The sequence below is a fragment of the Orbicella franksi genome, chromosome 12, assembly GCF_964199315.1.
Source record: "Orbicella franksi chromosome 12, jaOrbFran1.1, whole genome shotgun sequence".
Lineage (NCBI taxonomy): Eukaryota > Metazoa > Cnidaria > Anthozoa > Scleractinia > Merulinidae > Orbicella > Orbicella franksi.
This window is the reverse complement of record NC_138156.1, coordinates 19,788,795-19,816,369: the sequence shown is the minus strand read 5'-3', so window position 1 is coordinate 19,816,369 and position 27,575 is coordinate 19,788,795. Positions and strand designations below refer to the sequence as shown.

Below are 27,575 nucleotides of genomic sequence, written 5' to 3'. Positions count from 1 at the left end.
TGCCTTTTCAAATAAAAAATTATCAGTCTAAGTTTCTCAATCTTGTTTATTCTGATATAAGAAACAGGACAGTGGAGGGGAACGCGTACAGGAGCCCGTGGCGCGGGGATGGGACACATACCATGCCATAGAAAATACAACCAACCAGAATACAGGAGAGCCGTTGTATATTCGACGGTATTCACCACCCAACTTTCCACCATGCACCAAAGGACGTAATTCAAAAGGTTTCATTGGACAACCGTATTGTAACTTTATACTTGGGACAACGCGCCAACTTTACATGTAAAAACGATTTAATGGCGCAGCAAAATGATTTGGTTTTCATTTATAAATAACGTTTAAGTTAGGTTGTGAAAGCGCTATCATGGCCAAAGCTTAGTAAAAGTATTTTAACGTTCCATTAAGGATCGAACTACGCGAAAAAGACCAGATGACTTGAATTTAGTTTATCCTACAAGGCTCTCGGAAGGCGGTTACGGTTGCAATTACTCGCAAACTTTCAGAAAAGCCTAGACTAGGAGCAGTCCATTTCTTCTTAGTCTGTGGAGCGGAAGCGAAAAAGAGCGCTGGGGGAAAATCGAGTGACGTGAAAAAGAGGGACTATTGACCAAGCCAGAGAGTTTGAATTATTCGTTACTCTCGATTTTTCATTCGCGATCGTTTACTGTCCAGACCTCGCTCTTCTTGTCACAAGCCCCCACAACACTCCTTTTTAGATGTGTCCAAGCTGCAACAATCTTTTCCACACTCTACCTCGCAGAAGCTGGATTTGAAACACTTATCACTTCCGAAGAATTTTGAATTTCGCGCTTGATGATCTGGCTGCGCGTCGGGAACTGTCGCTCATTTCTAACCATGGTTTACTAACAATAGGGCCCCTTTCCCTATAAAAGAAGCGAAAGTTTGACTTCTTGTCCCGCAAAATCCTAACCGAAAGTTTGATACGAAAGCGGTAAGTCATTCCGCGTACCATGGATATCGGTAAAAGGCGATGGATATCTACCTCGCACTTTGCAACTGAGAAGACATCCTACGCTTTTCGCTACTTTTGCGAAATTAGAGGAGAGACATATAAAAAGCTCAATAACAGACATCGATAAAAATTACTGTCACTTTATTTGGCGTAAAAAGTACGAGCACCAAAATTAATTCATGCCCGACACCAAAATATCTTTAAATACGAATTACACAATTTCTCCAAAAAGCGTTTAACTAATCATATAGTTAATAAAATACATGCGCCCCCATCCGTATATATTCTCAAACATCTATACGAAAGAACGTCTGAAAAGTGTTTCTAAAAAAGGGCACCATTACCAATTTGTATAATGAACCATGAAATGCTGAACTTTGCTTCAACACATTTTTATATGCGAAGCATTAATTCAAAGATATATACAGAACCTTTTTAAGGATATACGATACAAAATACAAATTATGCGTTCCAGTTACAGTTCCAGTTAGCCTGATTGGCTAATTCATTATTATTCGAGACTACAGGGCACTGCTATAAATACTTTTACATTAATTGGAGTTCAGTCGCTGAACTCTCCCTTCCCAACCTAGCCTAGACAGGCTTCTCCCGCTTAGGAGACAGGTTTAAGCCTACACAGGTTTCTCTCGCGAGGAAGTGAGAGTTTAGGAACTAGACTACATTTATTGCCAATCCAATCTATCGTCTACAGTCCGAGTCAACTTGACTGACCACCAATTCCCAACCCGGCCACATTCTAACAGTATTTTCTGCCTTCAGCAATAGCTATCCATACCAAGCACCTTACTTCAGTAGCCAATATTCCTCCAGATGGCACTCATGATTCCGGAGTAGCCATGGTAAAATGCTAAATTACACTTTGGGTGAATAAAAAATCTGGTTATGTTAGAAAATCTTCAATAAGAGTACTCAAAAATCCTCCGACTCTATCTAATCAAAAAATAGACCGAACGCTCGAGAGTACTTGAAGGGCTGTGACGTCTGCATTGTGTCATAAAGACAGGTCATGTGTCGGTTCAAAACGCGGGCTCATTTAATACTCACAGGAGTGATTATTATTTTACACTTCATATAACGCTACCTCTCTGTCCTACCCCTGTATATCGACTACCTAACAACTGCACGGTACACTGCACTTGTGCTACTACATCTAACAACTAGATAATGGTACTTCAGTCCATCAGGTCAGTGGTAATCTCCAGCTGCGCAGAATCCACTTCGATGTTCAGCACCATTCTTCTGGTTCGCTATAGAAGAACAAAACAAAACAAAACAAAACAAAAATAAAACAAAACTTGGAAAAGCACGCTCACACATCTAAATAGGACTAAAATTAGAATAGACTAGGAAGATGGTTAATGATTCGTCGTGTGACTATAGTGACGAGACTTTATATTTGAATTTCATTCATTCCGGTTCTACAGAGAAAATAATTTATACGGCATCCTTTTCAATTCGAAATGTCACCAAGGCCGTGACAGCAACCTTCGTTTAGCCGTACCCTCCTTCCGTTTTTTCCTAAGGATGGAATTGATTTGGGAAAAGGAAAAGGACTAACCATCAATCTATTTAACAATTACAGGACAATAGTTTGCTTTAACCATAAATAACTAAGGGCGCTTTCCATTCAACAAAAAATTCTGGAACTTTAGAAATGGGAACAAATGGTAGGAATGTAAAATTTAAAAATTGCTGAAAATTCCGAAATGCCTGGTTAGAGATTTTCGAAAATTTGGGTATGCCTCGCGAAGTTGTCCTTGTTTATTATGGAATTCAGGAAAATACTGATCAATTCGCCCGTGGAAAATACAAGAAATTGAACCCGGAATTTTTGGTCGAATGGAAAGCGTCCTAACTATACCGTCTCTTTGCGCATCTCATCCTCAACAACACATCTGTTGAGCGCTATAAGCAAACCCAGACACGAGTGCCCTGTAAGAATCTTTGCAATCGTCTTACCTTGAAGCAAGCGAGCTGTTTATAACGTGCAGAAGAGTGGGGTCCCTGTCCTTGAGCATGGCCAGTAGCTGGTCAAGGTACAGTTTGTTTTGTTCCTGTTCCTCAAGCTTAGCTTCCATGTCTTTCACTGCTTCGGTCTGCACACACAGAAGAAAAACTTTGATGAATTGTACCACAGTACAAACCTCTCCATGTTGTCCCTGAAACTCGACTGGCACTAAAATGCGCATCAAGGCTTTCGTCTTGAACAGATTAGATTTAATTAAATTGATAACAGGAGCTAAAAGTCCTCAGACGCATATTATTACGGGGTGTAGTTCAGCGTAAAATGTGCTACATGTAGGCAAGTGTAGATTTCAAAACCTATACTTACTTAAAAAAATAAGTCAATTATTTTGGAAAGTACATTAGAATATCGCTATATTGAACTTCCTCTATCTAGAACATAAATTATTTCCCTTGAATATACACTTCAATCATTTACCATCGGCTATCTTGAACTCCCGTTGTCCCGAACTTATTCTCGTTTCCCATGACGGCTCAAGATAGTGGAATTCAACTGCATCACCCCATGCATGATTGTCTGCTCGCACTTACTACAAGAACTGTAATACACTTTCCAACAGGCCTAACACTGGTAAAGAAATGTAGAGTGTTGAACTCACCAGTGTATTTATCTTGTTTTCAGATTCCTTTAACTTTTTATCCTTCTGTCTGGCGATAGTCTCCGCGGCATTGACCTGTTTGGTTAAATACTGCCAAAAAAAAAAAGAATACATATAAAAAGTTAAAAACAAAAGACAAAAAACAACAGCCGCGGTTGCCCAGTTCCCAGGCCTCGATTTTTTGTCTCGGTCAATCGTTTTCAGGTCACGTGGTTCGAGGTGAAAAACGTGCGGTTCCGCTCGGATACGTCACCGAAATCAATTGACAGTGAAGATCTGGGAGCCGTACAGGAACCGGGCAAGGCCGCAGTAAACCAATCAACGAAAGGCCAAGGTAAGAAAGCGCAGGAAAGGCGGTGGAAAGCGCGGGAAAAGTCGAGATTAGTTTTGCGGCTTTTCAGCTGGTTGGCAATACCCCTGCTCTGATTGGTCAGCGCGTGCTAACCCTCGAGTTAACGACGTTAGTAGTAAATTATAACTCCTTTAAAAGGCGCTACATGCCCATTTTTAGGGTGGCTGCTAACGCCGGACAAGGCAAATCAAACGACAGGGTGACAACCGTTTGACATCGTTCAATAAGCGGAGATTTTATGACTGACTCACATAGTCTCATACTTACACTTTCCACATCACGAAGCTCTTTGTATTTCTGCTTAAATGATTCATTTTCCTTCACGTCTGCCGCCAGTTTAGCCACAGCGGACTTCAGTTCATCGACTTCTTTCGTCCTTTCCACCAGAAAGATGTTCTCGAGTTTTAAATCCTCGACTTCCTTTGCGCTGTTTTCCTGAGCCTCCGCATTCTTTTCGCGTTCTTCCAACTCAGCTATTCTGTCGAGTAACTGTTGTTTCTCCGTGACGAGGTCTTCCAGCTTTTCCTGGAAATGGTCCATCTGCTCTTGACTCTGCGTTTCCATCTCACGCATTTGAGCAGTCAGCTTGATGATATTTTTCTTCATTTCCTCTGCGTCTTTGCACTTGGCTGCCAATTCAAGATTTTCCTTTTTCAGATTTACGACTTCTTCGGTGTCACTTCTTTTAGAATCATTTCTATCTCGGTCCAACTCGTTTAGCTTTTCAACCAGCTCTTTCTTCTCCACTTCGCTCCTATCGAGCTTTTGTCGCAGGAAATCGCTCTCTTCCACTCTGTGGGAAAGCTCTCGATTTGTTTCCTTCAATTTTTCCAATTCACCTACTTTGGTTAACAATTCGTCGTGTTTTTCCTGCAGTTCTCCGAGTTTTAGGGCAAGCTCGTTTTCACTAGAGCTGTATTCATCATTCAGAACCCTCAACTTTTCCAATTCGTTTCCTTGTGACTCAAAATCATCCCGTAGCTTTCTCAGACTCTCCAGCTCCTTCTCACCGTTGGAAAGTTCGTTGTTTCGGACGTAAATCCTTTCAATTTCACGATCCCTCATGGAGATTTCATTATTGAACTTTTCCTCAGTTTCCTGTGTCCTCTGTCTCAGTTCGTCGTTCTCTCGTCGTAGCTCTTCAAGCGCCCTCTCTTTCTCAACAAGCGACTCGTCATTACGTGTCAATTCACCAAGCTCCTCGCATCGTCTTCTAAGCTCCTCATTTTCGCGCTGCAAGATTTCAATCTCGTCTTCTCTCTCGGTCAGCGTGTCGCTTCGCACCCGCAATTCTCGAAGCTCCTCTTCCTTAGCCGCAAGTTCTTGTCGGACAACTTCCAGCTCCTGAGAAGCGATCACCTCGGATTCTTCGTCAATGACGTGGTCCAGTTCGGTCAGTCCCTCCATCAGATCATCGCTGATTTCTTCCACGATTTCGTCTCCTTCGATACTGCCCGTGGCACCGGGTGCAATCTCCAGCTCGTCCTCATCTCGCACTGAGGATACTTCTGAGTTGATGCCTGGTTCTGGTGAGATTTCTTCCGTCGCATCTGTCGTCCTAGGCAAAAGCAAACCATCATTAAACCATTTTTTGCCTTGAAGGTTTAACGAGAGAGAGAAAAAAAAATTCCTTAATCGAGAACCAATGATGTCATCCCCTACGAGAAAGTCATCTAAGGCCAATGCCTCTCCTATCAGAGCAGTCCCTCCGATCGATATGTCATACATTTTCTTTTAAAACCTTTAAAACATTTCACCAACCAGCCATCCAATGTGTCTTTCTGCTCGTTCTCTTTGACTTCAGTTGGTCTTCTACATAGTCTGAACACGTGATCAGGTTCGCTCCAGGCCATTTGCAGTCTCAGGGGACACACGTGATCAGCCACTTCTTCTCTGTCATCTGTGCACGGTGAAACATAAAGAAAGATTTTTAATCCGTCTTAATCTTCCTTATTCTTAACCATCATCATTCTATTTTGCTTCATTCTTACCTATTCGAAGTACTTTTACCTTTGGTAACTATTCGTTTCGGGTTTCCTTCGATTGAAAGGAAGCTCTGTACGTCCCAAAAATGCTGACTGAACACAACAAGTTCTATAACATGAATTACCCGGCAATAGTGTTCTTGCCCTATGCGACACTGGGAGATTAATTGCAATACTTATAAAGAAGCAGAGAAGAATAGTATTCATTCTAGTTATCATTTTTACCTAAATAAAAGTAAAGGAAAACCGCACCTTCATTTTCCTCGGAAACTTCCACCAAGTAGTACTCGTTGGCATCACCAGGCAAGTCATATTTCTTCACTATGATGCCCACCGCTTCTGAACAGGGAGTCTTTGATGACAACGGGATGGAACGATAGTCTAAGTCGTCTTCGTACCCCTCCAGTTCAAACAGCATCTAAGGCAAAAATCAATATACACGTTAAGCTGATATTTGTCTTTAGCCTTAGCCTGTGCACAGACGTCTCATTTTGCCGCAAGAAGCAAACAAAGATGTCTATGGGCGGGCTGATACAAGCTATGATAGCACTAAAAGTATTGAGACAAATAACATTAACCAGCTCTTTGTAGCTCTTACAAGATGATAGAAAGAGTTGTCACTGGCTAAAGTTTCTATCATTTTATAAAAGCTTACTATGCCTGGCTTCTCGAACGTTTTTAAATGCTTATTGAACTTCTTCGATTTTCTAACGTACCTTGATAACCCCTTCATTTCTACAGCGCAATTCAAAGCGCTGCTTGTCAGGATCGGCCCAACGGCATTGAAACAGCAGTGGACAGTCAGCGTCTGTGAGATCATGATGGGTACCTGATAGGAAACGAGAGTGTGATCAAAATCCATTTTCTTCATACAATATCAATGCATTGTTAAACAGACAAATATTGAGAATATAGAAGATTATCAATTAAAGCATAGTGTCTTGATGTACAGTTCAAAATCAAAATTTTGCGATGCTTACCTCCTTTTCCTAATCCCATTTCACAAACATAAAACCTTCGTGGATCATCGACTACTTCATATTTCACAAAAACGAGTTTAATGATCTCAGCACATGTGGTTGTCATGTTAACCATAAAGCTGCAATAATTCATTTCCTCAGAGAGAGCCGTGGGCCATATCCTGAGTAATCCCTGTGGGCCAGCTTGTAGGAGACACTGCATCGTAGGGTTGAGCTTTTTTGCTGCCGATGATGATGTTGACGATGAAGAGTGCGAATGATGAAATAGCTTTGTCAACTTTGATGATCCTGAACCCAGAGACAAGCTGTCCAGTAGTTTGGACACCCTGTAAATTGGAAATATGACAGGTTATATTGTTTCAAACTTATCACTGAAAGAGCCAAACAGTGCTACCCTTTGAAGCTAGCAAAATTTCATACGCGATTACGTTGTGTCAGCCATCAGGACAATGGTGTGGAGTCAAGCTGAAAGAAAATTCCCTCAACCATTCCCTCATGGCCTCATCCCCTGTATCCAACACAACAAAGAGTGCTAGCCTGTGTAGCTAGCAGAATTTCGTTTGTGTGTACTTTGTATGAGCTGTGAGGAGAATGGTACAGATCTCAGCTACAGCAGAAAAAGCTCTAGTACAATCGAACCTCAACTATCTGGACTTGTTGCGACTAGACGAAATAGTCCGGATAACTGAGGGCCTGGATAATTGAAAATATGAATATTAATGAAGAAAAAAAGTGATCAAATTGAGAAAGCAACATTTAATCGTGAAACAACACTTTTACAAATAGTTTGGAAAACAATATGGTCTACATCTTCACTGTCCGTTGTGAATACCTTTACACGTGTGTATCACACAGTGCTGCTTTTGCTCTTTAATTTGAAAGCAAAACAAACTCGCTTTTGACTGCACTTTTCAATGCTGTAGTTTTAAAAAGAATATGGCTACGGATCTTGATCATGACTAATAAATATTCATGACAAAATTGGGACTAGAGAAAAAGTCCGGATAATAAAGAAATCCGGATAATCGAGGTACGGATAATCGAGGTTCGACTGTATATAATTCAGCCCAAGGAACAAAATGGTTACACAGCAGGTATCCATACCTCTTGTGTTTCTTCTGCTTATTTGCCTGTTTTTCAGTTTTAGATGCTTTTTCTCCTGACTTGTCCTTCTCCTTAGATGTCTTGCTATGTTTCTTTGATTTCCCTCCCTTGCTTTTTAAGTCGAGGCCCTGCATAACAAAATGCATTATGAGAAAATAGATAATAATTATCAGTTTGACATCTCTCCAGTGTTCTTAAGATGTGTCCAAGGAGATAGAAAGATAGAGTCGCAGCGGTAAGCCACCAAACTCTTTTGCAAACTCACGATCACCTGAGACAATCACCGGTAGGATGATCGTGAAATCCTGACTGTCTGGAAACCAGGATCAATAAGGATTAAAGAATGCATATTTAAAAATTAACAGTGAACTAGCGCAAGAGATCTGTAGCGAGACGTAAAAATCTGAAGGAAAAAACAACCACAACAGAAAAGGAACTCATTCACACTTACATCAAGATCTCTGCCCAAGCTGTCTGACGAGTATGCTGACTGCGACCAGGAGGGAGGAGGAGGTGGTGGAGGCATGCCCAGATCCTGAGAATGACCTTCACTGCCTGTCATGCTGCTGGAGAGAGATGCAGTTTCCGAGGCCATGTTGTGTCCCGTGTCACTGTCACGTGGAGAGGACGAACCAGTAGAAGATGTCAACCCAAGTTCGGCTTGGAATGCTGGAGATCGCAGAGCATTGAGGACGGCCATGATTTTCATCTTTTCCTGCTCAGAAGCAGACTGTAGAGCACCTGTAGGAAATGCACATTGTAGAATCGTATTCTTAACAGTAATTTACAATATGATGTAACAAAAGAATTTTTTTACTGGCCTATCTGTTATTATAATGATGATAATAAGAACTTTATTTTCTATGCCTGAAAAACAATCTAGCGTATTCACCTTAAAACACTTTCATAAGCAGCTGAAGATAAAAGTTCAAAAACCCTGCCTAGGGTTTAACATTGACCCACCTGTTAGGAGGTTGATCAAACATATAAGAATATAGAAGGCTAAATAGGTCAATAAAAATTTTTTCTCTGCTAGAACACTCTCACTTAAAATCATTCAGCACGTAAAATAAAGGCCAAGCAGTAGCTAAGACACTGCTAAACCAGGTCATTAACAAGCCCAGCTAGTTTTTCTGACCTTGGCAGCTCCAAAGTTCACCCAAGTCTTTGTTTCTGTCTGCAATATCAGCCTGATTTAAATTATCTTTCAGGCAGTGAAATTAGCCGGCAGCATTCCTTAGTGACATCCCTGAAAGACTATTGATCTCACCTTGGATTTCCATTTCGAACAAGTCCTCTTCTTCAGGGTGGAAGCGCCGATAAATCTCTGAAAGTATAACTTCACGTTCATCGGGTGAATTGATACCAATCTCCTCTGGAATGAAACAAAGTGCGACAAACTTTAACAAAACAAGTATAACTGCTATGTGTTCAATAATATAATAAACACAGTCAAATAATTATAATGACAGAGGTATAATGTACAGAAATATATCCAGCCTTACCACAGTGTGAATTCTCCTTTCAGACTGGTTCCATTTATTTTATTATCAGTGCTAAAAATTTGGCAGTATGTAATTTATACTTTGCTGGTTATTTCTTTGTCCTTCAAGTTGTTTTGGCATTGAGAACATAAGGAAAAATTAGAGGGCTCTTAGAAATTTCAGGGTAAAGCACCTACCAAGCAGCTGGAAATTGATGTTCTTTAACACTTTGCCATCCACATGGTGTTCTGGATGTGAAAGAAAAAAAAATTTTACACATGTAGATACAAAGCTTAAAATTTGAAGGGAAAAAAGGAAGTAAAATTAGTTTTACATGTAATGTTTTGCAGGTAGCCTTATTTTGGATCAAGCTTTAGTACATAAAATAATAATACATAAAAAAACATGCTTTACATAATACAACTGTTATTGAAAACTTGATATCATAAGCACCAAGACATTGCAAGTAAAATTAAGAGTTGAGGTTGAATGTCAGTCAAGTGATCATAGTCATCTGAAATGGCCTGAGATAATGAGCTTCATATTGCTACATAAGTTATTTCAATTTTATGAAGGATTTATTTAGAAATGAGTAGCATTTTCAGTACTTGAAAGAAACTTGAATTCCAGCTTGCCCCTGGGAGACCTTGGGACAAGTAGCTCTCAAATTTTACTTGCCCTGGGTAAGTCTTAGTTTGCTCTTTTAATGATTTAGTTGGCAGATGACTTGCCTGAGCCCTTGCCCATTGGGCAAGTGAGAGTGAAAAGTTGCCTGCCCAGAGGGAGAATCTACTGGTCTGGATGACCGGATGGCACTTTTTTCGAGCTTAACAACTGCATTGTGCTGTATGGAAGATGGGTGCCTGGGATAACCAGGGCCTCCACTGTGACCAGGTCAGCCCCTAGACAGTATAATGCTCCCTTGGGTGGCAATCCCCGCAACCCAGCCATGAGCCCACATGCAGTCTTCCAGGTACCTGTCACACTGAGTTAACAGTGGAGACAGGGGGAGGGGGGGAGGGCAGAAAGATGTTGATGAACAGACCAAAGATGTGCAGGAAACTGCTCAATCCTACAACCAAAACGTTCCAGGGACCACCACGCTGGAACATGCTAGTACAATGGCAAAGTGCATTGAGCCTCCAATACCATACAAATACCGCTGACCAAAAGTACCAGTTACTCTTTGTTGTTACCTTTGTTAAATTGCACTTAACAGCATCCTGATTTTGTATGAATTAGGTTAACTGTGACACTGGTACTGCTACAAAAGGAACATTGTGTAATGAAACAAACCTCTGAACTCTGGTGTAAAATGTCCTAATCCAATATAGTCAAGCCACTCCAAACAGTCATCTTCAGTCCACACTTCTAGAGCAAGATTGTGAAATCTGTTATCATCTCTTGGCTAAAATCAAAACAAGATTTATTAAGAAAACTTCTTAACAGTGTAATTTTCATGTGAGGAAAAAATCAGTTGACAGCACCACACATATATAACTTATAGCTCGGTAGCTTCAACTGAGTGTAACACATCTGGATTTTAATTCCCAAAACATTACAAATAACATGTGTTTAGCATCAACACTCCTGCACGAAACTGCTGCTCTAACTTTCATTTGTATGATCACCCACAAACAAAAAGTTCAAACTACTTTGAATAGCTTAATAAACAGGAAAGAACCAAGTACTTGCTCAGTACCTTTCATTTGACTGCCTACACACTCAAGGACTCTGTCTTGAGTTCACACTTAAAACTTAGAAACACATTTACATGTGCTTCAGCAAGTTTGCCTCTTCACTTTACAAGACTGTTTTTGCGATTGGCAGCACACTTAATGCTGCGTCAATAATTATTTGTTTTGATTCCCAGTGAAAGTTTCCATTCAAAGGAAATCTTACGTTACTTGATGATCAGTGCCCAATAACAACCCATGCACTACAAAGCTGTTTTCTTGGGTAACTTTACCTGCTCTTCCAGAAGAGAAGACGGAATGACGGGTGACGGCAAATCACCTTCGTAACTATTCTCCATTACAAATGGTTCTTCTAATTCTTCTTTCACCTCTCCCTCATCAGAGCTAAAATAATAAGTTCACAATTAGCATATTTGCTTGTTTCTGCAACAACAGGACATGGCAAAAGAGGGCCAAACTATATTTCTTTACATTTCAAGTCTTATATACAAGTTATTACTTGAGCAATAAATGAAAAGATTGAAACAAAAAATATTCATGCGCTGAAATCCCATCTACATGATCATGATTTGTTCAGCTGTTTACAAAAACACTATAAAAAGGATGAATCATAACCAAAAGGAAGATTAACCAATAATATTGTTTTAAAATTAATATTTAGTATTTCAAGCATGGATATAAGCCAAGAAGAAAACAAACAGTCAAGTAAAGTTTAACAGACACATGAATAATATACACGACATAGTCTTCGGCACGGCGGTAAATTAAATTCTGACTATTCATTCAGGATTTTACATTCGAGTTCCAGCCAAACTAGCCCAGAAAACATGTGCTGTAGGCTATCGGAAGGCCATCGCACAACCAATTTGCCCAGTACCCAGACCTTAATGAAACCCCTACAATTTGTTGAATGTATAACTGATAACTGATAAATTACCTGGCAAACATCGGAGGGGGCTCAAAAAGCACTTCTGCATCATCGCTCTCTTCCAACTCAGATACCTCTGAAATGATTTGCAGAGGCTGGTCAATCAATCCATCGTCATCTTGCTCAGGGTCTTCAATTCCTTTGTGGCAAGAAATGTGATAGGGCACATGAATTTACAAACTGAATGCAGTCATGGAACTGCCCTTGATAAACACTGATAACAGAGACAGGAATGTAAGTGACTAATATCATAATAAATGGGACGTCACGAAAAAAACGACAACAAAGATGACATAATCTTCTTAAGGTAAAATTTATGGCAAATATGAAAATATGAAAATAGTTTCAAAGACAAAAATATGCTGCCATCTAAACTTGTAAATACATTATAACAACTAATTCCAACTTACTTAGTCAAGAATATACTGTGAAGTAATCTGCTCACAGCATTACTTATTTATCTCAGAATATAAATAACAAAATTTATTTATAACAATGCAAGCCTTAGACACTTGACACACATGATTCATCCAACATTCTCCATACCAAAAAAAAGGCTTCGTGAGCTTTTACAAACACTACGATACAACGCAAAACTACTTTACAGGATTTCTGTCAATGTATTGCATCCTTCATGTTATTCGTAAAATCTAGTACAACTATATTTGAAGTATGTTTGTCAGCATTGGTATGTCAAATGCTGTCCATAATATCTCTAGAGTTTACGTGCGCTGAACATGATACCTTCAACTACAGCATTATTGTGCAGTAAAATGTTGTGCGAGGATTTCAAGGGTATAAAATGGCATTCGAAGCAGAAATTCATTTCTACTGGGGATCAATTCCTTTTAAATATATTGAATTTGGTTTTGATAAGGTTAAAGTACATTTAATTTAGTTGCTTGATACATGCAACAAACATTCATGTTCCTCTGGATACCTCTGGCAACTCTAGCAAAACAAACATGGAAACAGCTAAGTCTATGATCTAAGCAAACAAAATCCACCTTGGCCATTTTACCCCAAGAAAAACAACGCAAAATCCTGTCGAAAAACATAGAGAAGTGAATACTGCCACGTAGAAAGGGTGCTCAACACAGTACATTTCATTTGAATGGTCACACACCAAGGTGCCAGCCACAGGCTAAAATGCTGAAGTTACATTTATTTAATGGACTTGTGGCCCTGGAAGTGAAAGGGTTACTGTTCAATTTGGCACAATAAAAAGGATTAACACTTTAAACAAATTTAAACTGATTTACAACTAAGAAAATTTTGAATATTACTTAAGTATGTATATTATGGCTTTCGGAGCCTGCAGTATATGTTAACAAAATGTTCACTTCAGTTCACCCATATCACTACAATCTTTGAACCACAATATATTACGGAAACTAACCTTCTGAATGGTCCATTTTTTAAATCAAAATGAGAAACCAAACTGTCTACAGACACGGCAAAACCGAAAGTTGCCTGAAGCAATCCTTGACAAACTTCACGCACTAATATCTATCTAAAGATTGTCTTCCCACAGGAAGAGAGGGTGAATTTTTGCATCCTGACCAATACCACGGTGTAAGTTTCACTTTTTAACGTGACAATAAAAAGGATTCATTAAGATGCAGTAGTTGAGCGGAAACCAAACCTTCCTTTAAGCTTCACTTTCCAATAAAAATGTTCAAAAATACTTTTCCTGCACAGTATTTTTTGAACAACATAGCCCTGCTAGACTTCTCAAATGATGAAATAGATAGCCAAAAGAATTATGCACACCTTCATGAATACTGGATTGTCTCTAGACAATTGCCACTTACCCCCAACTTCAACCTCTATAACAAAGCGAAGAGGTCGTTCCACAACTTCCAATATGAGCATGGTGTATTCTACAAGATCTAGCTTCTACAGATTTTTCTCACAGTTTCAGAATTAAAAGCTTTGGGAATACCATCGCTAGACACAGAGCGAAGTTAATCTCCACAACAGGAGTTTAAAATCTCATTAGGAATAATTAAGATGTGAAAAAGTCATGGGAGGGAAAATTGTGGTTTTATTCTTGGTCAATATTTTAAATCTTAACTATCTTGAATTCTTTAGCACACAGGTTCAGACAGTAAAGATGAATTCTCACAGTTATCAAAATTTACCAGAAACCTAATTAGTTCAATGTCAAACTACAACAGAAAATAATTTATGGAAAATTAACTACTTACAGATCTTTATTTGCCTTAAATTGTGTGTGACTAAGGGATTACAGAGGCACTGCAGTGATATTGAGCCAATATTGGAACAATGCAAATATCCCTTTACTGCACATAAAAATTGCATAAAAGATCCAATATGAATCAATTAAATTACAAGGCTAATATTAGAATCTTGTGACTAATGGGCCATTCTCACTATTTCATGCTGAAAAATAACAAAAATCCTTGCTGTCTTGATATTGAAAGTCAATTGGGACAAAGAACTAATTACACATAGGGATTAGATCAGAATATTTTACATCTTTGTCATGCGCATGGAAAACTCAACCGTAATTTCAAGGTAAACAAGTTATTCGTTTCAAGTGGAACTTATCCAGCAACTGCAGTTCAAAAACAGGCAATGTGTTGAAACAGCAAGAAAATCCACAGGTAAATCATTTTCACCACTACTTATCTGAACATAGACAACACAGAGTATCTATAATTGTTTCTATCAAAACTCTAAATTGCTGTATAAAAATAACTTTAAATATTTCAAATGAAAACAACACTCAGTAATTTGAATACACATGTATGTTCAGAAGTTCTTCCATACATAGCCGTTATTAAAGAAGCTATGTCACGGTTTGCACATCTTGACAAGTTTCACCTAAAATTTTCAAGTTCATCATTTGTAATCCATGTCAATCTTCTCCATCCTTAACCATCTTTGTTCCTGTATGGTTTATTAGTATCTCTTTAGTGTTTTTATATCTTACTGAACACTATTTTCAGGTTTCCTTCAATTTAAAGGTAATTTTGTATGTGGCTGAAATAACTCAAAATAACATGACTGAGCTCCTTGAATAAGGAAATTCACACACACACACACACAAAAACAAAACAATCCCATGTTCCTAGTTAGAATTTAAGAAACACAATTAACAGTTTGGGATCATGCAAAATCCTATGGCAAGCATTTTCAGGACTGCTTCAAGTTCTCCAAACTTCCACAAATGTTTCTATAACTTTCAAGAAACTTAATTTTTTTTCATAATTTGTATGATGGGCTACAGCGCTATTCTGTTTACCAACATGTCTTTCTGTAAGTACAGGGTACATGTATGATTACTGGTATTTAAAAATTTACTGAATGGGAGATGTGACAGGAAGTACCTGTATGCTGTGACATACTGAAGAGACGGTGTGACAGTTATTATTTTTTCAGTGTGCTATATTTGTTTTGCTAGTTACTACAGGCCTGTTTCATGTTTCCTTTCCTTTAATTTTCAATAAGTGCCCTTGGTCAAGCTGAGCTCAATGATTTACCTGGCATGAAGCACCTTTACCACTCAGCTAGGACATAATTGATACATTTTCAGATTGACTTAAATCTTCAATTCAATAAGGGATTGCGTGACATTTCCTTGTAATGCCAAGCAGAGGTACATGTAACATTTATGAAAGTGCTCAAGAAAATTATAGCAAATGAATGCAATGGAATCCCACTTAAAATGGCCCAGACAAGAGCTCAGCAGTGTTCCTGATATTAAGTACCAGGTCTCAAGTTAACAGGGACACTGCCATGTCCCTCATCCTTTTAAAAAACACTGCTATACCATCAAGGCCACATTGTAATGGTCCACTGGAGCCCAAATAAATGGGGTTCCACTGTACTTTCACAGCGACTAGTGCCTTCTGTTTCCGGCTTTTGTGCCTGATCAGCAATATCATCTACGTGTAACTTTATTTTTACATGATGGGTTTCATGGTGTCAAACTCTGACCATTGTAACAAGTAAAGGAAATGCAACATGCAAATTGAAACAACAGATTAATTAATTATGAGTGAGGTGATGTAGAGAAAATATAAGCACTAGAAATCTTCCATTCTCACACAAATGTTTCCTTTAAATGTACATAAACATGTATGGCTGGAAGTAAATGCTGTAAAGCACAAACACAAGTTTACACAACACCTTCTGAAACCCACTTCAAAAGGGTAAGTGAGTTACATTGTAATCAGGGTTGGCATTTCACATGTGAACTTAGGTATTATGTATTTGAGTTTCTACTTTTGTTTGCTTGTGCTAGTTCTTCATAAACGTAGCTTCATATATGCATGGCTTATGTGAATCACACTAGCAAATGGTGCATTCCTTTGGGGGTGATCCAAGATCACTCAGATCATGGTGCATCAAAGGAACCGACAAATCCCCTCTGGTCACAGATTCCTCAGCTCCTTTGATGCACCATGATCCAAGTGATCTTGGATCACTGATCCTGATCCAGATCACCCAAGAGGAGCACACCTAAAAACTTTCCAGTGATGGTATTTACAAATCAAACCAAAGCACCTACCTTTCACTGTTTCTTCTGCCTTCTCTCTTTCAGCATCATCAAATGTCCCATCCTCATCTCTAAAGGTTAAGTCCTCTACATCTTCCTCATCAGAAGATATACCATAATCACCAAGAACAAGATCATCTTCAGAATCAAGACTACCATCAGACATGTCTTCAATCTCATCTGCTATATACGAGTTCTGCGCTTCACCAATGGAAGATGACATCATTTTCTTACCTTCATCAGAAGTTTCTTCTGTGTCGTATCCATCGATCAATGGATCATTGACAACTACACCATCATATTCAATAACAACTCTTGGTAATGTTAGTCCTAGATTTCCATGCTGCTTTGCAAGTGTACTATCTCTGTCACTGTTGCTCGCACTCTTTTTGACTTCATTTTCATTTATGATACTACTTCCACTTTTAAACTCATTTGGTTCTGTTCTATTTGAAGTTCTGACATCAGAACTAACAGATGTCACATTTCTGTTACTTTCAACATCACTGACCCTTTCAGTATAATTATTACTGTCATATTCAACAACCACAGAAGGCTCTGGTGATGTAGTCCTTCTTACACTAGACAAATCTGGCGAGCCAGGTCTTTGCCTAAATTTGCCAATATTAATCCCACTGCTAGCTTCTGATGGCACTGAAGAGTGGCCAGCAATCATTTTAACATTATCTCCTGACATAACACTATTGCCTTGCAAACTGTGTTCTTTATTGATCCCTGATAAACTTAAAGGCTGGCTCACAACATCTGTTCCTTTGTTAGGATCTCTAGGTAAAGAATCAATTGAATTTTTTCCAGCTTGTATGTCACGCAACCTCTCATAGGTAGGTCTGTTCTGGTTTGTATTAGCTTTGTGTAAATCTACAGATGAATTTACACTTTCTTTATTGTTCTCTAAATCGCTTTTCTCAGACTCTGTTAATGTAACCGGTTTGAATCGTCTGCGGTTTGCTGATAAACTCTTCTCCACAGGTTTGCGCTGCCTAGAACTGTAAGGTGTCTCATATTTGGACAGTCGTGATGTTATGGCAGAATCTAGAGAAGACTGTCTGTCTGGAATGCCAGTTCCAATCTTTGGGGCACTAGCTCCAATTTTTGGCATACTCAAAGAAAGACTATCTTGAGAAGAATTCCTTCCATATCCCTGCCACTTAGCTATCCTTGATGAAGAACTATAATAACCATTCGTTGTTCTATTCAATCCATTAACTTCACTTGGACTTTTAATAGGATTACCCTCCTTTGTTGACAAATCAAAATTTGTTTTATCAGCTGGTTTCGCTGTTTTTACAAACTCGCTTGCTTTGAGTGAATGTTTTGATTCTTCGCTTAACGTGTCATTAGCTAAAGAACCCAAAATCTCGTCGTCCTCTAAAGGAGGTGGTGACGATGGGAGAGGTGGTGGACCATTGTGGTCGCCTTCATCTTCAAACAGAATCTTAGGATCATTTAACACACGAGTTGCATTACTAACAGATTTCTCAGCCACAACATCTCTACTTGCGCGAATTCGAGTCCTGTCGGGCTTAGGAAGGACTTCTGGACGACTCTTGTTGCCTATCCGAGGCGAGGCTCTCGACATAACAGGAGAAAGCTCGCTACTCGAAACCGATAGTCCCACATCGTTGGAGAGAATGAGAGCTGGCGAAGCATTCAGCCTCTCTTTCAACGAGTGCGCGTCCTTGTGATCTTTGATCGACGTTTGTGGCTTATTTGCTTCTGAAGATAAGCTTAAGTTGGAGTCAAGTTCGAATTTTCTTCGCGCCAAGGGCGAAGGTGACCTTCTACCAGGACTACGAGGCCTTGTTTTCGTCAAGTTTTCAAGAGTGTGGTTGGTGTGAGGCGGCAGCAAAGAACCTCGCTCGTCGACTAAACTCGTCGAATCATTCGAGTTGTCCAACTTAGAGCCCCTTGCATTAGTCCGTGGCACTTTGTTCGCCGAACTAAAACCAAAACCATCTCTTGTACTCGAGACACCGAACGGTTTATTCGTGTCCTTCGATAAACCAGGCAGCGCGAAAGCGCTTGGAGGCAAAGTTCTTTTAGCCATTTTGTATCAAAAGTTGTGCAGTAATACGAACATTCGCCAATGCCATGAGTGGAAGAGTATTTGGAGTATCAAAACAACAACAACTTTGGCCTGATTATAACGGCTTCCCTCCACTCAGCTGACCTTTTTCGATACACAGAAATGATACGCATAATTTATGCAGAAGTCTGGAATGCTGCACGCTTTTGTGTGTAAAATGCCTTCGTCACGCAGTTTGATTGACACAAAAACGAACACTGTAATCAAATGTGGATGAAGTCATCAAAACTTCATAGATAGTTTTTTAAAACATGGTAAAAAGGTGTTTGAAAAACCCAATTTAAAAATGATAGCAGTTAAGCAAAAAAAACAAACACACAATATCGAACAATGACGCTAAAGATCTTTTAATCTCGGCAATCACAAACATGTCCCCCGAGGAAACAACAATCAATCATACATTTGTTGCTCTCATTCAGTTTCTCTCATTCTTTTCTTCTAGTCTTTCCTTGTTTGCGAGCCGCTTTTCTCTCTCTTTCTCTGCCGGCTCCCCCATCTCACGCAAAATCTTTTAAATTATACAACTAACTCGATACTTCAACCTTTAATACGTCCGGAGCACACGGCAGCGATCGCCACTGCAATCTACTTATCTACGTGGACTTCAATCTTTCTGATCTTTCTACACACAGAGGGTCACGTATCGGTTAATCTACTGAATCTTCATTGTTTGAGTTGACTGCAATGGTGTTGAACTGGTACAAAAATAGATTCATATCAAATCTACGTCTCTCCAAACTGTAACACAATTCGGGAACGTATGATCCCGCGGGTACGAGATCTATTATTAACGGGTATGAGGGTCTTTTTCCGGAGACCTGACTGATGGGGCGGGAGAAAGTTTCGTTATGATATCTTGCGGGATTCGTTAACTAGCGGTTCAACTGCATCGGGGATTCATTATACTGGAAGGGAGCAAGCGGCTCCAATATAAGGCCTATATGGAACATTAACTCTCTTTTACCCTGCTTCCTTTCTTATGACAGTGTCGAGTAAAACACTGGTGTGTTAATTTGTACATAACAACATTAAAGGAGAGTTGTGAAGGGTGTTGTTTTCTTATCTCGTAGTCATTGAACAGATCCCTCTCAATTTATTTTTAGATTTCCCGCCGACGATCACCCCACGCATGTTGCGTGAATGCTTCATGTAAAGTCCGCGCGAGTAAAATTCGGATTGCGTGGATAATTCTTGACCCTCCTGCGAAAATAACTGGAGAGGAGTTACTTTGAGAATAAGGTCTCTATCTTCATTTTCTCTTGATCCAAATAAGGAAAAAACGATGTTGAATACACCTAAGGCACCGGCTGCCTGATTGTCAAAAATTATACTTTTTTCCCAAGAACACAGCCCAGGAGCCCGTTTCTCGAAAGCCCCGGAAACTTTTCGGGCCCGCAAAGCCATTTTTAGATCATCTGTATCTAAAACCAGAGAGGTGTACACGCCTGGAAGTCCTTGTATGAAAAGAGAACCCCTGTTCATATTGATAATATGTGAATAAAACAGATCTGTAATCATGAGGTTTGAGATTTTGCTATGGCTTTCCGGGTGCGAAACTTTTGGGGACCTTCGAGAAACGGACCCCTGTACAGCAACACATTCGAGTAAAATACAAAAACGTCAAAACAAACTAACGACAAAGATCGGTTAAGGGAACATGGCCTAACGGAGAGGAAAGAAAAATAATAATAATAATAATAAAAAACGCACCGTCAACATACTTACGAAGAAAATTTAATTAAGGACCACTTTAAAATTACAAAAGTATGGCCTAGTCCACGCCATGGATTCCTAAAATACGGTTACAACGAGTGTACGGATGTTTTCTCGACGTGATTTCGAGACATCCTCGCGTGTGACCACTCGTCTGCCCTCGAAAGCGCGCGAAAAAGGCCTCTGGCATTCAGACTCATAAGGTGTCGCTATCTTTGAGTAAACAGTCCTTGGTTTGAGTCATACTTCAAAGGTAAGCCTCGATCCCGACCCCTAGGTAAATGAAACAAATTTAAAAACAAAATCGTTAGAAAATTAGTTTTGTAAGGAAATTGTCTGTAAGCATTTTTTCATCAAGAAAAGAGTTATTTGATGAGCGGAAAATAGCCTAAATCTGTAGTTATTTTCCTTTGCTGTTAAAAGTGAAGTCTCCCTCATTAATAGTCTGCACTAATCGTTTCCAAAGCGTTTTCGTTCAACGGTAGCGTTCAAGTTCAATAACGGTTTTTGAAGATGTGATTAATGCTGGCTCACATTCTGATTTCTCCCAGAGCTCTCGATTTCTCGGTGCTAACCGAAGAGATCATGAACTCTGGGAAAGAGACTGGATTTCGACGCATTTATTTTTAGTTTTTGCGTTGAGAATTTGTCGTTAAATCAAGGATTGTACAAATTCATAACTTTCTTTACTCTCGTCACCAGACTTCTTAACAATGAACTAATGTTTTAAAGAGAAATTAGATGTTTGATCACTCTCGAAAATTAAAAGACTACTCACTTTTTAACGCGAAGAAAGAACTTTTCGCGATCGAATTTTTCAGCGCCATCCACATCAACTAATGTTTTAAAGAGAAATTAGATGTTTGATCACTCTCGAAAATTAAAAGACTACTCACTTTTTAACGCGAAGAAAGAACTTTTCGCGATCGAATTTTTCAGCGCCATCCACATCATTCAGACTACCACACTCCAAATAAACATCAAAACACATCTGCAAAGAAACAAAATCAGTTGGCAAGTCAAAAAACCGTGTACCATAATAAAGAAGTTATGATATAACAGGAGCCATAATCGGGGACGGAGACCGTAAGCGCGCGCCATTTCAAGTATTGGGGTTGTCCCCATGATATGGGACAATAATTCTATTTTTAGAGCAAATTGCGCCATCACGTGCGGCACACGCGCGTGCATGCTGCGAGGAGTTTTGCGGATGTCGCGCGGGGGAAATGGCGTCCGAAATTCCCGAAATGTTTCATGTTTTTGCCCCACAACTCAACGCGTTTACGTCTGTTGGAGTTTTGCTTAAGTATTTTTGTCGTAAGCTGCTCCAGTTTGAGTGAAGTAAGACAGTGTCGAATTTAGGTATGTTCCGCTGTAAGCTTATATATATCGCTGACCAAGTTGTGTACCGACTGATGCTTCTTTTACATGAGCTGTACATTTCTCCACTTTAAATTTCACATATGTTGAAGATTAAGAGCTTTTCCATTACAAAGCAAAAAACTAGCTGGATATATTTAGATATAGCAGAGCTTCAGGACTTCATAGTTTCATAGCTCCTCTTGCCACACGTTTGCGAGGAATTTGTCAGTCTATCGCGACCGAAAAGTAAAACAAAATAATTGCTAGTTTGAGTTTCGCTTGAATTGTAAGCAACGCTTAATGTTTCATCGAGGCTTAATAACTTTACGTCCGTACATACTGCTCAGTTTTATTCGCGTAAAAATCCAGTAAATTCTCGGTTGTCGATGAATGAGAGCGCCCGCCGATGCGTGTTTTGTACAGTCAGTAAACATGACAAATTGTACTTCCGCCGCACTTTCGTGTGAAAGCGTACATCGAACTCAAACAATAGCTCTATAGTTTTTAAATATGTTTAAGATTGATAAATGTTTGAGAACATATTAAAAGCTAAGCTCAAAATATGAGAATAAAGCAGAAACAATCAGCAAAGTTACGATGACGCTTTCTTTAATCAACTTGGAATAACGATTTCGATTTTGTTGATCGAGTTAAAAAAACTCCTTGTCTATTTTCATTTTCGCAGTGTAAAACTTCACTATGCTTATGTTGAAGAAACACACATGATGTTAGTAGCCTTTTTTGCATTCGTGAAATTTGTTGCAGCATCTCAACACAAAAGATAACGAAAGAAGTCTTTGTCAAGATTTGTTGACAATTGAAAACACTGACTCGGACTTGAAAGTGCACGAGCTGCACTCTGCAAATGAGCTAACTGTACGCGTCAGACTTTCCTTTCAAAAGCCTTTGCAAACTCACCAAACAAGCAGAGACAATAAGAAACCATCAAAACAGGTTTTGGTTATGATTAAACATTGTCTGAGAAACACCTTTTCCGTTAGCTCAGAGCATTAAACTACATATAAGCGTCCTGGTTCGTATTCCCTGCCTTATTCCCTGCCATCGCTGTGAAAAATACGCAAGAGAATCTCTAACTCTCACCATTTGATCACGCAACGTGACAACATCCACGCGAGAGCCCCTGACATGTGCATGAATCCGCGCGGATATATGACGTCAGGATGGCGCAATTTGTTCTAAAAATAGAAAAATTGTCCCATATCATAGGTACGCGCGAATCCCGAGACTTACGGTCTCCGTCCCCAATTATGGCTCCTGGATATAATGATTAACTATGTTTCCCCTACCCAGCCCCAGAGGACAAGCTTTTGCTCACCTGTAGACGGCGAAGCTGATTGGCTAAGAGATTTAAAGATGAGTCACGTGCTGTGAGTTCCGGGTAGAAAACATTCACTTCTGCTTCTATCGCCTGTAAACAAATATCACACGATTTGATCAAGTTTTAAATCGCAATTGCGACACTTTGCGTGTTAAATAGGAGGTAATATGCCCACCAAAAGCCCTGGGGACAAATATAAGCCCTGGGATATTTCCCTACAAGAGCAATTTACTATTACTAACTCTGGAATAAAAATTAAAACAACGTAAATGTTAAACACCAGTGAAGGGATTTCCCAGTGAGTGATATCCAGACCTCTAGGTTCACTATCAGTTTAGAACAGTGACAGCGAAAGGCGGAGGACTGGGGCGCAAATCCTGAACAGTCACATGACCAAAATCGTATCCAGTGTCTCTCTTCCTTATCACAAATGCCTTCACTACTAGCTGTGATTCGGAGATTGGATTGTAAGGATTCAAAACAAATCCACACCTTGGTAAAGCTGTCCCTTATCACAGTTTGTCCGCAAGTTATTTCAATTGAGAATAATGGCGGCGTTGTCGGATATTCCTGAGACAAGACCACTGATGCCTTGAGACGCACTGAAAAAACAATTCATTAAATTGTCAAAATTGGAACTATGAAACACTTCACAATCTCTAAAACTTGTTGAGTAGTATAATTCTGGGTTTTAACCAAAGCCAACCACTTCCCTCATGCACACAAGACTGAGATTCGAATCGGAAAATTCTACGCTGATAATGTAAGCGTCTCTGATTTGTAGCTTTGATTTTGAATCTGAATCAGATTTGAATCGTCACGCATAAGTTAGAAACAAATTGTCAGTATGTCAGTAAGTCTTTCGGGGAAACCTAACATGTCTCTCTCGCGGACGAAGAAAAACGCCTGTTTATGTAGGCTAATTTATCACTGATAAATCTAAAACGTCAGATATCACCAAGTTTTCGTATACGCCTGTTGGCGCAGAGCAAAAGTTTCTCAAAAAGCGAATTGTCTCAGCTCAACCTGCAGCGAGCAAAACACCCCAAACCTACTTTTATTTCTCTCAAACACCGCATGAAAGAGCATGTCACTTTCTTGAATGAATCCTTCGTCAATAAGACTTTTCAACTCCGCTTTTTCCTGGAAAAGAGACAATACATATCAGATCAGCATATCAAAATTGTATTAGCCTGCGAGCAGGCTTTTCGCGAGGAAAGAAGAAAGAAAGTCAAACGTCATTTTATTTCTTTATTTCTTTCCCCGCGAAGAGCCTGCTCCAGGCTACATTGTTCCACGAAAAAAAAAATAGGTCAACTTCAAGAGGTAAAATTTGCTTTGCAGGAAAATGTCCTTACCACAAATTCTTCGAACGTGGCTGGTTGCCACGAGGACAGCTTTGCTGATAACTTGCTCGGGAACATTTGAAGAGAATTCTTGTTTACTGGAATCGTCAGCGCCTCTGTAAATTTACAAAAGTAAAAATCTTCAGGTCGTGAACTCAGAGTAAAAAAGTGCAACTGACACAGTGCAAATCTTACTAATTTAATACTTCGTCTAAATAAGAAGCAAGTCTAGTGGTCCGGGTAAAACAGCATCTCCTTTTGCGTCCTAAGTTCATCCTCTACTAGATGTCTGGTATTATTTTACCGTATTCAACGCAAAACTTCCACGCTGACGATAAAGTAGCTCTGCAAAGATCGAGTATGATTGGCTGTCGCGTGTTTATTTGTTCCGTTTTTCCCCGCGCAAGTAACACTGTGCGTAACCCTGTGCGGCTACGTCTTACGGGGCACACCATTTGACTTTCGCGCGGGGGGGGGGGGGGGAGCGTTGAAAAGAAAATCTTGAGAACTTGCTTGTACCAGAAAACATTCATACACATGACCACTGCCGAATTAAAAATAACGCACGTTCAGTGAGCCGAAACAAAAGCACATTACACGGAGGAAAAAATTACCATGCATACAAACGTCCCAAGAAAAAAAATTATGGCGGATCTCGGGGGTCCCCCCCTTTTTTTAAGTGGACATATAGACGTGACCTCCGGAAAACTTCACTCGCAACCCTTTGTGAAACTGGATAAGCCAGTTACATATACACGCAACAATCACCGGTCATTTTGGATTTGCGTTTGAAAAAAAAAAAAAAACTCTGGCTGGGAAATCACATTATTATCGTGACGTCATCGTTTTCAAAAGGCTCCATTTTCAAAATGTTTGCCGTCCACACTAAAACGCAAAGCCGGCGTTTTCAAATTCATCCGGTTAGAAGAAAGCTCTCGAAAAGCTCCGTTTTCGTGACGGTTTAGTATGGACGGTAGGAACTAACCGGAGAAAAAAAGCTCTGTTTTCAAATTCCGCCGGCGTAGTGCGACGGGGGCTTAAATTCCCTAATATAGATATGATTGTGAAAGTTGCTTATGGTATCCTAGCCTACCTAAAGAGGTCAGTTGTTGTTGGAGAGCAAGCCTGGCCAAGATTCTTGCTCTGACGGCTTTGATTGTTGCCTCCATGTGAGACAGACTTACCGACGACTTGGGCACAACTTCCTGCAACATAAAGATGTGCAACACATGTAGTGACTTAAAAGATGCAGCTGCTAACTGATATCAAACAATTAACACTGCTTAACTATTCTGTTTTCAAATGTTTCTTAAGAATGTTTCAGAGAGACACAGGGGAGGAACGAGTTGGAAGTGGGGGGGGGGAGGAAGGCATGGCTAACCCCACCCTCTCCTCACCAACACTACCCAAAGCCAACCACCATCAGACAAAAGGGACTAGAAGCAATATAACAAAACAAATGATTAGGGTTATTGCGATTTGTAGGGGAAAAAAAATAGGATATTGTCAAAAAATGTTTCTCAGCAAAGTTTGGTCAACAAGAGTTGCCGTTTGAAATTTGCTAACATTGCATTACTTTATGGCCGACAAATTGTGGAGCTGAAAACTTGTGCTGGGCTGAGCCACGAAAGAAAATGTTGGTGTCTAAAAATAAAATAATGTATCCCTGGTCATGCTGAGGACAGCAGTAGTTTTGTTTTTCCTCTGACAAAGAACTAGCACTCAAAATGTCAGCCTTTCTGACATTCGCTATGGAGGTCAATTTACCTAAAACAACTTGAAATTGATATTCACCTCATGTTCCTCTTGCCTGCCCATTGCAGTACAACAGTTTTCTTTAGAAACTAATCACTCTGTACAACTGATTTTGGGTGACTTGGTTGAATTATCCCAGTGCTGTTTTAGTTTAAACAACTTACAACCATAGCACTGAGACCTATTCAGGTCTCCATTCAACCAAAGATGGTTGAATCCAATACAACACAGCCTGAAGTACAAGCATTGAGTTTGCCTTACATGTGATTCCTCAGGTAAAAAGTCCAGTCCACCGATCCTTTGAGCCCACATATATGGCTTGCCCACTAGCTTGACAAAATCCTCAAAAGTGGTAATTCTGAAAGAATGTAGTCAAGTCAACATCACAACTAGTTTCTGTAAGAATACAGTGCAATCTTGATTTTTTGAACCTTTAATTTTTTCAAAATTCCAATTTATGGCCAAAAAATATTGGGAGAAATTTACCCTTCCCATTTTTTCAAATAAAATTTCTGATCCACTTTGTGTTTCCACTGTACAAGCAAATAGGACAGAAGTTTTGATAGTCTTATCAACACAGTCATATAGGACAACATACTGACTTTTATTACAATGAGCAGTCAAGGGTGTGGTCTAAGAAAAATTTCAAGGAGCCCAAAGGTTCCTAACCATGAAATCCTGGGTGCTCAGCACTTAAAATTATGCGAAAAAAGTAAGGTTTTTCCAGTCCAAAGTGGCACCCGGGTGCTTCTAGAGCACAGCCCCGTGCAGTATAAAACACTGACAGGGTCAGGGGTTTTATACAGTTGAACCTCCGTTTGCGACCACCTCTCATAAGCAACTACCTCTCCTCAGCAACCAGTTTTCCAAAATACCAAAAGTTTCCAAGTCAAATCACTATATTTAGAACCACTTGAAGTGACCACCTCTCGTAAGCGGCTGCGACCACTTTTAGAGCTAATAGTTTGAAATTTTCTTTTGTTTTTGACCTCTCATAAGCAACATCTTGACAGATAATAGAGTAAAAATTGGATAATAAGTTGTTGTAACATTAGCGCAATACTGGGTAGTACAAGAGACAGATATTTCTCAATGATAAGCACAGTATTTTTGTCTAAATCAACTTTTGACATCAATAAAGCATAAGGGTAAGTCTCTGCAGTTAACATATGCTAATGAGGCAAAATTTTGGCCCCATATGGTCTTAGCTCTCATAAGCAACCAGGCTTGACATTTTGGGTGATTGCTTATGGGAGGTTCGACTGTATACAAAA

General features: G+C 39.6%; 2 protein-coding genes across 4 annotated transcripts; both read right to left on the bottom strand.

The window, feature by feature from the left end:
- Positions 1-16: 16 nt before the first annotated feature.
- LOC145463586 (uncharacterized) lies at positions 17-21,353 on the bottom strand. 3 transcript variants are annotated; one of them, XM_081447351.1, is made up of 17 exons: positions 21,278-21,353; positions 16,692-20,772; positions 12,161-12,290; positions 11,496-11,607; positions 10,823-10,934; positions 9,724-9,774; positions 9,313-9,417; positions 8,494-8,783; positions 8,043-8,170; positions 6,939-7,264; positions 6,675-6,787; positions 6,211-6,376; positions 5,735-5,873; positions 4,241-5,531; positions 3,622-3,711; positions 2,957-3,093; positions 17-2,244 (listed from the first exon to the last, which is right to left on the bottom strand). In XM_081447351.1, exons 2-17 carry the CDS (start codon positions 18,745-18,747, stop codon positions 2,223-2,225), a joined length of 5,268 nt encoding a protein of 1,755 aa, XP_081303477.1. In that variant the 5' UTR covers positions 18,748-20,772; positions 21,278-21,353; the 3' UTR covers positions 17-2,222. The 3 variants fall into 3 exon arrangements, with proteins under 3 accessions (XP_081303477.1, XP_081303478.1, XP_081303479.1); XM_081447352.1 differs by lacking the exons at positions 16,692-20,772; positions 21,278-21,353 and adding an exon at positions 13,966-14,123 and having other exon boundaries at positions 19-2,244; XM_081447353.1 differs by lacking the exons at positions 16,692-20,772; positions 21,278-21,353 and adding an exon at positions 13,551-13,955 and having other exon boundaries at positions 19-2,244.
- On the bottom strand, positions 20,709-26,364 carry LOC145462285 (THO complex subunit 5 homolog). The gene is made up of 8 exons (XM_081445788.1): positions 26,341-26,364; positions 25,640-25,751; positions 24,559-24,662; positions 24,256-24,343; positions 23,693-23,802; positions 23,198-23,290; positions 21,396-21,490; positions 20,709-20,772 (listed from the first exon to the last, which is right to left on the bottom strand). Exons 1-8 carry the CDS (start codon positions 26,362-26,364, stop codon positions 20,709-20,711), a joined length of 690 nt encoding a protein of 229 aa, XP_081301914.1.
- Positions 26,365-27,575: the final 1,211 nt, after the last annotated feature.